This window comes from Mustela nivalis, assembly GCF_964662115.1.
Source record: "Mustela nivalis genome assembly, chromosome: 20".
Lineage (NCBI taxonomy): Eukaryota > Metazoa > Chordata > Mammalia > Carnivora > Mustelidae > Mustela > Mustela nivalis.
In genome coordinates this window covers 14,551,659-14,569,375 of record NC_139039.1, presented here as the reverse complement: position 1 = coordinate 14,569,375, position 17,717 = coordinate 14,551,659, and the positions used below count along the sequence as shown (strand labels likewise).

At 34.6% G+C, this 17,717-nt stretch overlaps 1 protein-coding gene across 19 annotated transcripts in view; it reads left to right on the top strand.

Moving 5' to 3' along the window:
- WRN (WRN RecQ like helicase) overlaps nucleotides 1-16,710 on the top strand; it is a 145,931-nt gene extending 129,221 nt beyond the window's left edge. For 15 of the 19 annotated variants that reach the window (XM_082715077.1, XM_082715081.1, XM_082715063.1 and 12 more), the window contains 2 exons: nucleotides 7,827-8,041; nucleotides 13,876-16,710. In XM_082715077.1, the coding sequence (XP_082571203.1) occupies nucleotides 7,827-8,041; nucleotides 13,876-13,995 (335 nt within the window). In that variant the 3' untranslated portion in view covers nucleotides 13,996-16,710. The remainder of the gene's footprint in view (nucleotides 1-7,826; nucleotides 8,042-13,875) is intronic. The other 4 variants (XM_082715071.1, XM_082715070.1, XM_082715073.1 and 1 more) reach the window with 1 other exon arrangement.
- Nucleotides 16,711-17,717: the final 1,007 nt, after the last annotated feature.

The following is a 17,717-nucleotide window of genomic DNA, read 5'->3' as shown; positions in this document are numbered from 1 at the left end:
CTTTAAGGTTTAATTCAGGCTGGTTATAATTACCTTTTTTTTTTTTTTCAAGTACTGAAGAATTCTTGGGCAAATATTATTGAGTGACATAAAATAGATGTTCTAATTTCAGTTCATTATTGGCAGGTGAAAATGGTAGAGGAGGATTTAAGATTCTGTTATTTACCCAATTACTGACAACATTTATTTTATTTGGCTATGGTGAAGAATCCAGGTATTGCTAAGTTGCTTTCCAAATCATATAGTTGTAAAGTTAGGATTTTAGATTTGGGAAGGAAATTGGAAATCATTAAATTTTCACTTTACGAATCCCGCCCTGTTTTAGAGAGAGGAATTTGAGGCCTAGAGAGAGTTGCAAATTGTTAAAAGATTAATGACTGAGCAAGTTTTTCTTTTTACTATACCATGTTAAAGTGTACTGCCAACTATTTAAAGAAAGAAATATGCAAGTTCTTTTTTGGTTTAAGGTTTTATTTATTTAGAGTGAAAGAGAGCAAGAGAGAGCGAGCACCGAGTGAGCAAGGCAGGGGTTGGGGAGCAGAGCGAGAGACAATTCCACTTTGACTCCGAGCTCATGGGGAACCCAAGGTGGGGCTTAATCCCAGAACCCTGAGATCATGACCTGAGCTGAAATCAAGAATTCGTTAGACACCCTGAAGTATGCAGTTTCTAATCCTGATACAAGATTTGGGTTTATAAACTTCTAATTGATAGGTAAAATAGATATACTTAATTATATTCAGTTTAACATATTTTATGTATAGTGCCTTTAAATATTCTCTATCTAGTCTCCTCTAAATTTTGATTTTAGCAATTTTAATTTCTGACATTAGACAACTTTTTTAAATTAAAAATTATTAAAGCCAGGGTACCTGGGTGGCTCAGTCATTAAGCATATGCCTTCAGCTCAGGTCATGATCCCAGAGTCCTGGGATCAAGTCCCACATCAGGCTGTCTGCTCAGCAGGGAGTCTGCTTCTCCCTCTACTTCTGTTCTCTCAGATAAATAAAATCTTTAAAAAAAATTAAAGTCAAACAATATATAAATGTGAATATAAAATTGCACATAGAATTGCACAGCCTGATTCAACAAATATCTGACAGAAGAGAAGCATCTGTAATCAATAGTGACTAAAACAGTATTTAAAACATTTATGTTTACCATTATATACTGAATATAGCAAATAAATTTTCATTTAGGGATAAGTACTAAATTGATTTTAAAGAAAGGAGAACACTTTTAAATTCATCTTTCTGTCAGTATACTGTATATAGGTTATACAATACAATATGAAAAAATATATTATTGTAATTTACTTCCAAAGCAAAAATTGATAAAGTTAAGATTATGGGAACTCAATTTTCTTTTGATTATACACTTATGGTATGTAAGACAACAGTTTTTTTTTTTTTACATTTATTTTTTTATTTTTTATAAACATATATTTTTATCCCCAGGGGTACAGGTCTGTGAATCACCAGGTTTACACACTTCACAGCACTCACCAAAGCACATACCCTCCCCAATGTCCATAATCCCACCCCCTTCTCCCAAACCCCCTCCCCCCAGCAACCCTCAGTTTGTTTTGTGAGATTAAGAGTCACTTATGGTTTGTCTCCCTCCCAATCCCATCTTGTTTCATTGATTCTTCTCCTACCCACTTAAGCCCCCATGTTGCATCACCACTTCCTCATATCAGGGAGATCATATGATAGTTGTCTTTCTCTGCTTGACTTATTTTGCTAAGCATGATACGCTCTAGTTCCATCCATGTTGTCGCAAATGGCAAGATTTCATTTCTTTTGATGGCTGCATAGTATTCCATTGTGTATATATACCACATCTTCTTGATCCATTCATCTGTTGATGGACATCTAGGTTCTTTCCATAGTTTGGCTATTGTGGACATTGCTGCTATAAACATGCAGGTGCACGTGCCCCTTTGGATCACTACGTTTGTATCTTTAGGGTAAATACCCAATAGTGCAATTGCTGGGTCATAGGGCAGTTCTATTTTCAACATTTTGAGGAACCTCTATGCTGTTTTCCAGAGTGGCTGCACCAGCTTGCATTCCCACCAACAGTGTAGGAGGGTTCCCCTTTCTCCGCATCCTCGCCAGCATCTGTCATTTCCTGACTTGTTGATTTTAGCCATTCTGACTGGTGTGAGGTGATATCTCATTGTGGTTTTGATTTGTATTTCCCTGATGCCAAGTGATATGGAGCACTTTTTCATGTGTCTGTTGGCCATCTGGATGTCTTCTTTGCAGAAATGTCTGTTCATGTCCTCTGCCCATTTCTTGATTGGATTATTTATTCTTTGGGTGTTGAGTTTGCTAAGTTCTTTATAGATTCTGGACACTAGTCCTTTATCTGATATGTCGTTTGCAAATACCTTCTCCCATTCTGTCAGTTGTCTTTTGATTTTGTTCACTGTTTCCTTTGCTGTGCAAAAGCTTTTGATCTTGATGAAATCCCAATAGTTCATTTTTGCCCTTGCTTCCCTTGCCTTTGGCGTTGTTCCTAGGAAGATGTTGCTGCGGCTGAGGTCGAAGAGGTTGCTGCCTGTGTTCTCTTCAAGGATTTTGATGGATTCCTTTCTCACATTGAGGTCCTTCATCCATTTTGAGTCTATTTTTGTGTGTGGTGTAAGGAAATTGTCCAATTTCATTTTTCTACATGTGGCTGTCCAGTTTTCCCAGCACCATTTATTGAAGAGGCTGTCTTTTTTCCATTGGACATTTTTTCCTGCTTTGTCGAAGATTAGTTGACCATAGAGTTGAGGGTCTATTTCTGGGCTCTCTATTCTGTTCCATTGATCTATGTGTCTGTTTTTGTGCCAGTACCATGCTGTCTTGATGATGACAGCTTTGTAATAGAGCTTGAAGTCCAGAATTGTGATGCCACCAACGTTGGCTTTCTTTTTCAATAACCCTTTGGCTATTCGAGGTCTTTTCTGGTTCCATATAAATTTTAGCATTATTTGTTCCATTTCTTTGAAAAAGATGGATGGTACTTTGATAGGAATTGCATTAAATGTGTAGATTGCTTTAGGTAGCATAGACATTTTCACAATATTTATTCTTCCAATCCAGGAGCATGGGACATTTTTCCATTTCTTTGTGTCTTCCTCAATTTCTTTCATGAGTACTTTATAGTTTTCTGAGTATATACTAAGACAACAGTTTTTGATGTGAAACTTTACTTTTGAATTCTTGTTTTTCCTTGATAAAATACTGTTTGTTCTCCTATTTGAGAAAACATTGTGCAGATGGGGGCTTCTGGGTGCCTCAGCGGGTCAAGCCTCTGCCTTTGGCTCAGGTCATGATCTTGGGGTCCTGGGATGGAGCCCTGTATCAGGCTCTCTGCTCAGCAGGAAGCCTGCTTCCCCCTCTCTCTCCACCTGCCTCTCTGCCTACTTGTGGTCTCTCTCTATAAATAAATAAAATCTCTCTCTCTTATAAATAAAATTTTAAAAAGAACAAGAAAAGAAAAAAATGCAGATGGACTTACTACATTAATGATTCAGGTATGTTTTTTTTTTAATTTAATTGTAGCTCTGTCACATATTTTGGTATTTAAATGAACAAGTTTGATTGGCACTTAAATTTTTCAAAATTCTGAATTGAGAATTCTCTATGTTTTGTTATGGCATAATATACCTGAAAATAGAGTAATTCTGAGTTGAGAAATCATATGTATTATTTCATGCTGTCTTATTTGCTAAGTATCTTTTGTCCTTGTAATTTAATATTTAAAGGAATTCTATAACATTTTAATCTTTTAGTTTATCCATACTTATGTAATTTTAAGCTTCTTTTATGGAGTTGAAATTCTAACTATGCTTAAGAATAAATTAAAGCATTTAATGAGGTGTCTAGGTAATATTTTGAATAATTTCATTCTTCCATTCTTTATGTGCATGTAACTGGAAAATTAAGGGTGGCTTCTAAGGGACCTGACACAAAAATAGGAGTAATATGATCTCTTTTAAAGCACTGGAGTGCAGCCGGTGTTCATTATTCTCCCAATAGAAATTTTCAGCACTTACTTGCCTGGAAAGTTAGGACACAATCAGATGTATCTTTAATGCTAGATGCCCCTTTTTTGCATAAGCATATTGTAGGATGACTTTAAGGTACAAATGTAGAGGATTTACAGAAATGTGTAAATGAATATATGGATTTTCTAGTTATATCTAGAAATTACATTCAGATTATAACATAATATACAATAACTTTGTATATTTGTTAAATCACTAACAGTGGTTTAAAACCATAAATAAATGATACATCATAGTTTTATGAAAAAAGGACATTCTAATTTTAGAAACAGATTTGTTTTGATGGAATAAAGTATCTCATTTTTCCTTTCAAAATAATTCATTGATCCTATGATGCTATGATAGTTCAAGATTATTGAACTATGTTTCCAAAAATTGTCTTATAAAATGTACATTTACAGTGTGATGAAATAAAGGGTGCATAGTTTATTTATCTAATGTTTAAATACCCATTAAAGAAAATGAATTTAATATAATGTAATTGTGTTAATTGGCTAGAGTACAGGAAAATTTGTATGGTGATACAAACCATATATGCGATGTTTGTGATACAAACCATATATGCGATTTTATTTTATTTTTAAATTAAAACAAATTCTTTTACTGAAATATAGTTGACATACAACATTACATTAGTTTCAGATGTACAGCAGAGATTCACCAAGTCTATATGTTATCCACAGTTTGTAATTTTAAATTTTCTACTAGCCACTTTAAAAAAGTCGAAAAAAAAATAGGGCACCTGGGTAGCTGTCATTTAAGCCTCCATTTCTTGGTTTTGGCTCAAGTCATGATCTTAGGGCCCTGGGATTGAGCCCTGTGTCAGCCCCACGCTAAGAATAGAGTCCGTTTAAGATTCTCTCTCTCCATCTCCCCCTGTCTCCATTAATCTCAAGTGCCTGATTGCTCTCTCTCCCTGAATAAAAATAAGTTTGAAAATCTAAAAAAAAAAAAAAGTTTAAAAAATGGAATTAAAGGGGCGCCTGGGTGGCTCAGTGGGTTAAGCCGCTGCCTTCGGCTCAGGTCATGATCTCGGGGTGCTGGGATCGAGTCCCGCATCGGGCTCTCTGCTCAGCAGGGAGCCTGCTTCCCTCTCTCTCTCTCTCTGCCTGCCTCTCTGTCTACTTGTGATTTCTCTCTGTCAAATAAATAAATAAAATCTTTGAAAAAAAAAATGGAATTAAAAAAACAAAAATAAACATGTAATTAATTCTAATTATATAATTTAATTAACCAAGTATATTAAAATGTTATCATTTAACATATAATCAATATAGAATTATTAAGAGATATTTGTGTGTTTTTTGTACTAAGCCTTTGAAATCAGGAATGTGTTTTGCATTTTTAGCATATCTCAATTCTGATGCTAAATTTTAATTGAAAATACTTGATTTGTATTTACCTTTCATAAACTTTACATTTGAATAAAGTAGATACTCTGTGTTCCAAACATCTTAAAATCTTTCCAATAATTAAATCAAATATCAGTTGTTTTTTTTTTTTTTTCAAGTATCACCTTTTAAATTTAATTTCAGATTGATGAATTGAGTTTCTTAACCATCCTAGCCACATTTGAGGAGCTTGTCAGCTACAGGTTGTTAGTGCTCATTGTAGCAGAAGCACAATTACAGAGGTAGTTTGGAAATACCCATGAAAACACAAAATGTGTTTAACCTTTGAACGAGCAATCCCACTTCTAAGAATCTAGAGATATGGAAAAAATGTGTAATATAATATTCTTTGGGTCATTTTGTTTTCAAAGAAAAATTGAAGACAAATAAAAGGGAACTCAAAGTAAGTTTGGATAGACAATACAAAAGAAGATGCCTCAGTCATTAAGAAATTAATGAAGTAGTAAAATTGGCCAAATTTCTGTGGTATTTGGATGGCATAATGACTGAAGGACAAATGGAATTTTAGTTGGTCAATAGACATAGTAGTCATATTGCTAATTTTATTACATTTAGAGGTAAAATCTTATTTTCTAAGATTTTGATTAGGATCAGTTTTATATCTTAACACTTTAAAGTAACAGAGTACAGGCTAAATATATACCCCATGGTCCTAGTTTCTGTTAGCTGGGTAACCACCTCTTGCTGGCATGTTTTTTGTTTTTTGTTTTTTGTTTTTTAAGATTTTATTTGTAGGAATGTCTGAGTGGCTGGCTCAGGATGATAAGGGTCTTTTTTGCTCAGGTCATGACCCCAGGGTCCTGGGATTAAGTCCCTGTATCAGGCTCCTTGCTCAGTGGGGAGCCTGCTTCTCCCTCTGCCTGCCTCTCCCCCTGCTTGTTCTCTCTCTGACAAACAAAATCTTTAAAAAAAAAATTAATTTATTTTATAGTGCATTGGAGAGAGCACAGGCAGGAAGAGACAGAGGGAAAGAGAGAAGCAGACTCCCTAATGAGGGAGGCCCAAGTGGGGCTTGATCCCAGGACCCTGAGCCACCCAGACACCACCTGTTGATTTTTTTTGTTTTTGTTTTTTAAACTTAACTGCAGGGGTTCTTTTTTGTTGTTGTTGTTGTTGTTTTTGAAGTTCAAGAGTAGCAAGATAAGATCTTTGGAAGAAAGGAAAATGTAAATCTTGAAAAATTGAATTGGGTGTCAGAAATGTTTGATACCAGTTTTATAATTACATGAAGATGGGTGAAACTGAGCTGCTTAGTTTTATGATACTCTAGGGCATTCCAGATGAATGTGTTGTTGAAAGTGTTTGAAACATAAGTAGTAGTCTGTAGGAGATTGCTAAATAATTTGTAAAAGGTGTGAAGACACAGTCTGAATTGGTTCTGTTGAGTTAAAAAAAAGTAAAAATTCCTTGATTGTGAAAATAAGTGATTTTTTCCCAAAAAAACTCATTTCGTTATATGCATTTTAAATAATTGATATGTTTTGTTAAGCTACAATAGCCATTGAAAGGGTCTTTTTTTTATTAGCATCTGATTTACAAGTACGATTAGCTTCTATTTTAAGAATAAGTTCTCTTAGAAAAATAATTGTAGGGACACCTGGGTGGCTCAATGGGTTAAGCCTCTGCCTTCCACTCAGGTCATGATCTCAGGGTCCTGGGATTGAGCCCCACATTGGGCTTTCTGCTTGGCAGGGAGCCTGCTTACTCCTCTTTCTCTGCCTGCCTCTCTGCCTGCTTGTGATCTCTCTGTCTCTGTCAAGTAAATACATAAAATCTTAAAAAAAAAAAATTGTAATAGATATTTGGAATTTGAAGTGTAATTCCTTTAGAAACAATTCTGTGAAGGTTGGTTTTGGTTCTCAGGTCACCTCACAAGAAGCAGTTTGAAACATTATTTATACAGAGTCAATGGCATTGACCTGACTTTAAGTCTTAGAAGCAAGGCAGCAGGTGGTAAGAGATGAGGGGAGAATATGCTTTACTTCATTTTGGTTTGTAGGGCTATAGGCATTCTAAAAAGAAACTTTTTTTTTTAAAGATTTTATTTATTTATTTGATAGAGATCACAAGTAGGCAGAGAGATAGGCAGAGAGGTGGTGGGGGGACAGGAAGCAGGCTCCCTGCTGAGCAGAGAGCCTGATGTGGGGCTCGAACCCAGAGCCCTGAGACCATGACCTGCGCCGAAGGCAGAGGCTTTAACCCACTGAGCCACCCAGGCACCCAGAGAAACATTTTCTTTGGACACCTTCCTCCTTCCTTTCTACAAAGCATTTCACTCTTTCCAGCTCATAGGTTTCTAAAATGTTCTGTGTAATTTATTTTCAACTCTTGTTTTTTTTCATCCTTTACAGATATAAATGAAGTTAAACTAATTAGAAAGCTGGTTCCTGAAAACATTGACACGTACCTTATCCACATGGCACTTGAGATCCTGGGAAAAGACTGTGACAACAGACTGTTAGACCAGCTTTCATGTACTTCCAACAGAAAGAGATATTTCCCCAACTCTGAAGAGAGCTGTTCAAGTTCTAAGAGAAGCAGGGAAGAAGTAGGCGCTAATACCAAGGTGTTAATTATATGTAGAATTTTCATACATTGTCGGTTGGTTCGATTTACATATTCTAACACTAAAATGCTGTATTTTTTAAACTGTTATAAATTCCGATATAAGGTTACTTTTTAAAATCTGTGCTCTATTTCCTTTGTTTTTCATAAATCTTATCTGAGAAAAGTGATTTTTTTTAAACAACAGAAAAAGGGAAATGTAGCTCATCTATTTAGCTTTTTGTGTGGAATGTCATCTGAAATTTTACTTCTACCTCATACCGATTTTACATATATATATATGCATATATATATATATATGTATATATATATATAGGAAATCCTTTTGCTTTCATAGACATACTATTGGCTTTGAACTTATGGCAGTTTATGTAGTTTATGAAAATGAAAACAAATTCCATTATAAATACCCCCGAAACTAGTTTGTCTATCATTCTATCTCCTCCTGCTTTGTTCTTGTCATGCTGAATCTCTTAGATACAAGGAAAATTGTTGCCCATGGTCCTGCGCATATACCATACATATTTCTGAGAAAGACCATGAATTTAGTCTTATTTAGTATTATTTTAGTTTTATTAAAATGCTTTGGAAATTATTGCTCTATATGTTGTATGAGAACTAGTTTTTGATGATGATTCTATTAAATGATTGTATAAATTTGAAAATTTAACCTTTGTTACCTTCCAGGTCTAAAATTTTATGATTCTGTGATAAAAGTTGTGAAAACTAGTGATTTACTAAAAAACTATTTTAGTTTCTAGATCATAAATTGAGCATGGTAGTAGGTGTTTTCTCATATAGTGCATTGGGGATTCCATTCCAGTTTCAAGATAGTCTTTATAGATTTCCAAGAATTAAACCCATTTTCTCAATAGCTTAAAAATAAGAAGAGCTTTATATTCTTGTACTTCAGTTAGGCTTGTATACAGACATGTCATAGATAACCTAATTGGAATTCTTTACATTATTTAGTCAGTTGAAGTAGCTGTGGGAAGGATATTAAAGAAAATAATGTTGGGTGGTAGTAGTGAAATTTGGCCTCTATTCCCAGCCTTTTATTTCTGAAATCTATACCAGATGCCTAAAACCTTGTTTTTCCCAGTGAAGGAAATATCAGTGAAGGAAAAGGTGAAACTTGTTATTTTTTCCTGATTATTGGTGCACATTTTATATGAATTATTATTTTAGTCACATATTAGCGTTTGGCTTTTCCCTTATTGAAATAATATCAGATGCTGACAACAGAGTGGGGAGATTTTGGTGGTGATGGGTGGATGGGTAGAAGTCATGCTGAGCCTACTGGATTTACCAACCCCCCCCCCCCCCATTTAGGAGAACAAGGATATTGGGGACAGGAAGTAGATTAAGAGATGAATGAGCCAGCCTAAGTATTTTTCTTTCATCTGACTCCCAAGTACAGAAGGCTTCTTCGAATACTGTAGAATCTGTTGGAGGACTGGTTTCAGATCTTTCCTGTTAACATTCATCTTCTCTGCTGACCTGGATTATATCTCTTAATTTGTTTCATTGGATGAATATGAGGCTTCTGATAAAGAATAATGTCAAAACAAATTCTTTGTATTTGTTGGTGCATTGTTAGTTTTACGTCTATTGCGATTACTCAAGATAGAAGCTCCATCATGCCTTTTTAATGAAGAAAGATTCTGTCTTGATATTGGTAGTTCTGATCCAAAATATGCAGGTACACAGTGGATTATTTGAGTGCATCTTTTTTTTATTTTTTAATTTCTGGAAAGTCTTCTTAAATTTTACTTCTTAGAATTTGTCCCATTGCTTTATATTTCTTCTTCAGGGACTTCGACTATATGTTAGGTCTTCTTTCCTAGCTGCAATATTTGTCACTTTCCATGAATTCTTTCTAGCTTTCCATTTCTCCTTAATTTAAAATTTTCTTCTTCATCTTCTTCTTTTCCACTCCTATTTCTCTGGACAGACTCTGTTATGTTTATTGTTATGTTCCTCCTACTTTAGTATTCACTTCTTTACATTTTTCCTTTTGCTTCTAATTCTTAACTAAACTTTTCTCCTCCATTTTGAATTTTTCTGATTTTGATTTATGGTGTTCTTTCATGTTTTGAATAATTTTCTTAATGTTTTTCAACTCATTTAAGAGGTTACAGTTTTATTCTATATCTTTGCAACTCTTCTGGTGTCTCATTTGATCTTATACTTTCCTGTTGTTCATTTTCACATGAAATTAGTTTTCCTGCACTTTCAAAAGAAAGCATGTTTCAAGGTAGTTTTTCTCAAGTTCACAGAGCTCTCCCTTCTGGTATTTTGTGTAATTTTTCAAAATATGGAAACTTAGTTTATGAGATATACTCTTTTGTCACTCTTCCCTTTGTCTCTGTTTTACTTGAACTGCTAATTCGATTTCACTCCAGTAGTTCTCCCAGAAGGCATTGTGGTAGCTGGTCAGGAGCGTTCACAGGAACCAGTTGCGTTAGCCATCGAAGACACAATTTATAAGTCATTTGCTGTTGGGTTAGGCAAGAAGCCCTCTCACTTTCAGTTGCTGTTTTCCCATTAATCTATCATGGTTTCTGATGTCTATCTGTAGGCTACTTTGTGGTTCTTCTTTTCTTGGGCACCTCACTGCTTTCCTCTGCTTTCTGTTTTAGGTAAGTGGTACTCTGCAGCTCTTATGGCTACTGGTGATTTCTCCTCACATGCTCAGTGTTTGGATTTCCTTGGGATACCTTTAAACTTAGTTTTATTGTAAATGTAGATTATGAGTTCAGAGTTTTCCTGTCAATTCTGTTTTAATGGTGGGCTTCAGAGAGATTAAAACACTATGCTGCTGCTTCCACCATCTTCCCAGAACCCTCTTCCCCAAATCACCTTTTTCCTCTTTATTTTTCTTTACTGCCTAAGAGAGAATGTATGCGATATTTTCTACCCTGCCACTAAGTTTCATTATAAATTAAAATGTACAATATTATTTATAAACTGTTTTGAGATACTCAGAAAAAAATGCCTTATGAATAATATTATAATTATTATTATTAAAATTCAATACTTCAGAACAATTAGGATTTTCTAAAACTTTGCTTTTTTAGGCATAGTTTTGTTTTGTATTGTTCTCTAAGAAAATAGTGCATGCTGTAACTTTTTTGTGTTCTATAATAATGTTAAAGGTTGATCGAAAACATCCTTGTGATTTTTCACCAAAATATGAAAGTCACAAAAATTCCCTAAGACTTTGGGAATTTCTTGGAATCAGCCAGCCAGCGATTTAAAAACAGATTTATTTACGGATTCTCATTTCTCAATTAAGATTAAATTAATAAAGTAGTTTTAGTGATAACTGCATCCAACTTGATAATTACTATTTTTAGATTTGTCTTAGTGTAGATGAAATTAAATGTGAATATAACATATATTTCGCTGTTTGCTTACATATATATGCTCACATATACTCAATAAACGAGTTAATGTTTTGTATTTTCAATTTAATGATATTTGTTAATAGAATTTGGGGTATCAGAAAACCCCCCTGAAAATCTAACTATGGTTTTTGGGAATTTTGGTTGACTACTAAAGAAGAAAGTAATCACTGAAAGGCATTGTTTCTGTTAGGTAACTCAGTTCTCATAATTAAAGTCTCTCCAAAAACTTATTGTTGAGACTCAAAAGATACAGCACTTTTCTTCTTTCTCAGTGAAACAGATCATTATTATAATAGTGTGGTAAATACTGAAGGTCATATTCTGTAGAAATATTACAGAAGATAGAACATTTTCAGTGACATTAGCTACTAATTAATGAATACCAAGACTAAATCAGGATGTGTTTTGATAGCTTGCATATATTCTCATTTGACCCTCCAGGTAATCCAAAGATGTTATGTACTGTTATTCTCATTTTCTGTGTGAAGAAACGGAGGCTGAAATAACATTCATAAGGCCATACATTTAGCAAGTGACTCAATTGGAGCTCAAACCTAATTCTGTCTTGGTTGGCAGTCCCTATTTATTCCATGGTATTCAGCTACAAGACTTAGTGTTTTTTCCTCTGTTCTGTTCCTGTGCAGATGTCATGCTCTGTTTTGCTTTTTGGTTTTGTTACCATGTTAACTTCTTTCCTTCCTCCAGATGCACGCAGGTGTTCTAACTATAATTGCAAGCAACTGTAGGCTGCAAGGGATTATGTTAGTAAGATCTTAAGGGAAGGGGTGCCTGGGTGACTCAGTGGGTTAAACTTCTGCCTTCTGCTCAGGTCATGATCCCAGGGTCCTGGGATCGAGCCCCGCATCGGGCTCTCTGCTCAGCAGGGAGCCTGTTTCCTCCTCTCTCTCTACCTGCTTCTCTGCCTACTTGTGATCTCTGTTTGTCAAATAAATAAAATTTTTAAAAAAAAATCTTAATGGAAGAATAAATATTTCTGGACCAATTTTATCTCTGCCCAAATACCTTTAGTCTGTGGCATTATATATCGCCAGTATTTATTAGTTCTGAGTCAAATATCATCTCATACAGTCTATGTAAATGTAATCTGTTCTCCTGGATTTTTCTTCCCTGTGAGGAAATTTGCTATCCTTAGCCTGTTTTTTTTCTGTAGCTTTTACTAAAGTGTGAGTAGCTCTTTCTTCTTCATTGGATTTCTTTAATTAAGCCAAAACAGCTAATAGGGTTTTTTAACCTTTTCTAAATATATGTATTCATAGTTTTCTGTGAAGGATCTTTTACTTTTTTCCCCACTCTTAAATCTTTTGAAACCATTTTTAAACATAGAAAATGTAACAAAACATAGCAGGTAATTGATGAACCATATATACAGTTTTCATTCTGGAAATTGAATAAATTGTGCCTTTTTACCTTCAACTAACAGACACATTATAACTTAGATTGAGGTCACCTTATCATAAAGTCCTTCAGATAGTTCCAATAACTAAATTAACTGCTGGATTCCAAGGTATGCTTACTTTGGAATGATTTGTCTGTCTTGTGGGTTTGAGGCTCTTGTCAAACTGAGATAACAATAATTACTACCAGTTTATGCTTATGGAGCATAACTCAAAATTGTTTTATCTTTTTCAAGTTGCAGATCACATAATACACAACTGCTGCCTTTGGGTTCCTAAATTTTTTTTTTTTCAGGGACTTTTAACTTAGGGTCTCGAGGCTTCATTTGGTGCCTAAGTCTCCTAAAATTGTGCAATTATTACATATGTGTACATTCAGAAGTTGGTTGACTATATGTAACAATACGAATTGTTGTTTTTAGCAGATTTCAAAAAACTCTTTGAAACAAAATTTTTTTTCATTTATTTCAGTGACTGTTTTTTGGGTATCTGTTATGTCCCAGCAACTCTGCAAGGCACTGATAGTGTTTGAATCGCTCTGCTAGTCAGTCAACCTTTGGAGACATAGAAGTACACATGCTTTTTCAAACACCTAATGTGATTCTGTGTATGGCTGTATCTGTGTGTATGTGTGGGTGTCTATATGTGCGTGTGCACCTGAGCAGATGCCTTCCTCCGAACATTAAATTAACCATTTTGGTCAGCCCAAACCAAGTACACATGAGACAAAAATCTAAAATAATATCTAGTTCTTTCCTTTTCAAATGTGTATGTACACTTGAGTGCCCAAGAACAGATAACAAGATGGCAGGAAATTGCCTGAAGAAATGATATAGCGATTTTTGTCTTTTATTTACTTTTTGATCTAGAAATAAATTCTGTGGCTCTCACTAGTTTGTTTTACTCTACAAGGGAAGGTAGGGGGTATATATACAGTAACCTATGTTACTTTTTACAACCGACACATTTTCAACATTAACATATTTTCTTTTTCTGTTTTTTTCCTATAGCCTGCCTCTGTAACCTCAAAGAGAAAATTACCTGAGTGGTTTGCCAAAGGCAGAGAGACTTCAGCTGACACCAGCCAGAAATCAATGGCCAGAACAAAAAAGAAAGGTCTTTTTAGTTAAACTGGTAATTGCCAGAGGAATTGTGTGTGTCTTACTGTATTAGAAGAGGGGAACTGTGTTTCATTTCTGAAAATAGTGGCAAGGAGTACTTCAGTTAACAAATTATTCTAATCTCAAAAGTAAGACTGACTCATATGTTGAACAGCTAACATCTTAAACCAGCCTTGTGCAGTTTACTAAAGTTGAGTCTTCTGAGAGCCTGAGTGAGTAATCGTAGAATAGAATAAATACATTAATCTCCTTTACACTTGCTCTAAGAAACCGTTACTGCTCTGTTTCTTAATCTCTTTATTTCAGCAGTATGTTTAAGGGGTGCAGATTTGATATAAATAACAGACTGGTGGTTGTAGGATGATTACGTGTGTGATAGAAAATCTTCATATATTACCAGCTTGCTTTCTTGTGAACGAAGGAAGCATAGTTATTTTTACAATGTCCTTACCATCTTTATAAGAAGCTCTTACACACATTGATAAATGGTATTAGTGGAACAGACCAGTGAAAATGAAACATTCTGGGTTCCATGCATGTAGAGAAAAATAATGTAGCAAAAGAGACCAACTTCACTAGGCAACCATGCACTTTGTATTTTGTATGCTATTTCTATTATCTTTCAAGTACTAAATTCCTTCATATTGAATATTACAAAATATATATGTTATATATGCATTATATATATATGTGTGTGTGTGTGTATATATATTTTTTTTAACTTTTACTTACTTAATTACCTTGAGCACTTTCAGTTTTTGAGGATGTTGGAGTTTGAGTGTAATACCTTTTTATGTAGCACATGTGACTTCGCTATCGAAACCCATACTCTGATGCTGAGTTTGGTAAACCATGGTTAATATCACTTTAACCAGTTCACCTTACGGCCTTTAGCTGATGTTTTTGTAACAAAAATCACTATTAATAAAGAAGAGATATTGTAGGAGAACTAGGAAATCTGGAGAGATGAAAAGAAGAAAATAAAAATCAGTGGTGGTTGTACCCAGCAGATCATCAGTTAACCACTTCTTTGTATCCTGCTAAGCCTCTGTATTCACTGCTTTTCTTAGTTTGATACATGAATAATAAATGAATGTGTTTTCTTTGTAAAACATTTAAGTTAAAACACAAAAGATCTCTGTATTCCCATTTTCCTGCATCTCATTACCATTCCCTTTCCAGAAAGTAACTCCTATTAAATACGAGACTTATAGTTCTCTCGTCATTCCTTATGCATTTATATGCCTTGCATATATATCTACACATACATTCCTGCTTTTTAAAGTGAGTTAGATCATGCTGTATGCAACTTTCTGCAACAAACTCTTTTCACTTAATATGTCATGAAGAACTTCCCATGTCAGTATATATATTGGTCTGTCTCATTCTTTTTTACAGCTACCTACCATTCTATATGTTGAATATATTATATTTTATATAATCACGTTCATATTGGTGATTTTTGTCTTTTTTTCTACTTTAGATTATTTCTAGAAGTAGAATTAGAGAATGAAATTTATATTTCACTGAATATATTATGAATATTTTTTTCTATGTCATTAAATTGTTTTCCACAGAATCTTTTTTGGTGGCTTTTTATAGTACAGTGATTCTCAAAGTGTGGTCTGCAGACTTTTAGGGGTTTTTGAGACTCCTTCAGGGAATTTGCAAAGGAAAACTATTTTCATAATACCAAGACGTGATTTGCCTTTTGTCCTATGTTTTTTCCACTGAGGGTGCAAAGCAGTCGTGAGTAAAACCACTGGTACTTAAGTGCAAATCAAGACAGTGACACCAGATTGCTGGTTTTATTAATTCTCAGTCCTCAAACACATCTTCTCAATCTTTTATGTGATGAAATGGCAAGTGTGTATAAAACACTTCTGCTCTGTACCAAAGTGTGATGGTTGTCTCCAGGAAAAACTCTTGTTTGAATGGTGAACTGAATTAATTCTTTTTCCATGGACTACCATTTCTGACTGAAAAGAATGACTGATAGAAAACTATGATTGGTTATTGAGACTTGGGCATTTGGTGGATATTTTCTCAAAATTGAATCAAGTCATCCTGTCACTTCAGGGAAAACTGATGGTTATTTCTTGGCAATGATAAAATTTGAGATTTCTGGCAGAATTTATAGTTTTGGAAAACTTGTGTCTGCTGCCAGGAGTTTGAAAGCTTCCAATATTATAAAGGCTTCTCTAATGAGATATTATTCATACGATTAACAAAATTTTTAGAAGATCTGCATAACTCAGTGAACTCCATTATTTTCTAGGTGACTAATACGTGATCTTATAAAATCATGCATGAGTAAAAGAGTCATCCAAACCACAAAGTGGCCCAATGGATTTTAATGTAGCGGAGTATGAAAACATTTATTTATATGGTTTCAGATTGTACACTGCAGCCAGTCTTTAAGAAACTACAGGTGTCCAGTTGTGGTATAGTTTCAAAGAAGAGTGCCTATAATTATCTGGAAAAGCTATTAAAATACTCTTAATTAAGGTCACACTTTCTCCACACACGTCAACCAAAAGACCATATATTGAATATAGGAGCAGATTGAATGAAGAAGCAGATCTGAGACTCCAGCCACTTCTGTGAAGCCAGACAATGCTATTCTTCTATTTTGTGGGGGATATTTTTGTAAAATTTATTTATGTTATCATATACTGGATTTACTGCTGGTTTTTTTTAATTAATAAACATTTCTTAAACATTTCTCAGTTTTATTTGTAAAATGTTAAATAATGATATATTTAATGCACATTAATGCAAAATCTCTTTTGGGTCCTTAATAATTTTTAAGAATATAAATGAAACTTGAGATATAGTAGATTGAGATCTGCTGACATAGTATTTTATTATATAGATATACTATGAATTATTTAGCTGATTTCCTGTTGTTGCACATTAAATCACATCCAGTTTTCTGCTCTTTTAAAGCTCTGCTTTGAACAGTCTTAAAATGAAATATGTTATAATCTCATGCCAAATAGCCAGAGGGAGAGAGTTATTATTTTTTGTCTTGGTTATAATTTTGTATGGACTTTTGGCCTTTTAGCTACATGGCTCTTGATTTATGTTTGAGTTAGCTCCAAGGAGAAAAATTACAATCTGGATATGGGATTGGCACCAATGACTTCATGTAAGCCACTCTTTGGCCACAGTATTTGGATCTGGCTAAATTACTCCAATGACAGTGAATCCTGGGACTTTTTATGGTAATGCTGGCACAAATATGTTCTCTTTACCCTTGCTGATACTAATGAAGAAGCATGAACCTTGGGAACGTTGGAGCAATTTTAGGACCCTGAGGAGTCATCGTTTAGTGAAGCCCGGTGCTGAGGTAGGCAGAGTAGAAACCGCAGGAAATCAGGTTCTTGGTGATATTGTCCTGCTACTAGTTCGTGCCTTTCCTGAAGTCAGACATATCTTTGAATATTTCATATACATGGGCATTAAATTCCCCTTACTTAGGCCAAACCTGTTTGAATAAGGGTTTTTTGTTCGTTTTTAACTTACAGTGTTGTGCACTTGTCACCACAGTACAGTCATGTCATTGATAGACACCCCCAACAACAGACACAAAAGATAATGATGTTTTTTGAATGGTGAAGGATGTGGGAAGCTCATAGAGCTAGTGCCCCAAAGTATGCGACAAAGCAGCTTGCTCCTTGGTGGAGGGGCAGACTTCCTAAATCTCCAGGTGCCCCATTTCGCCTGCA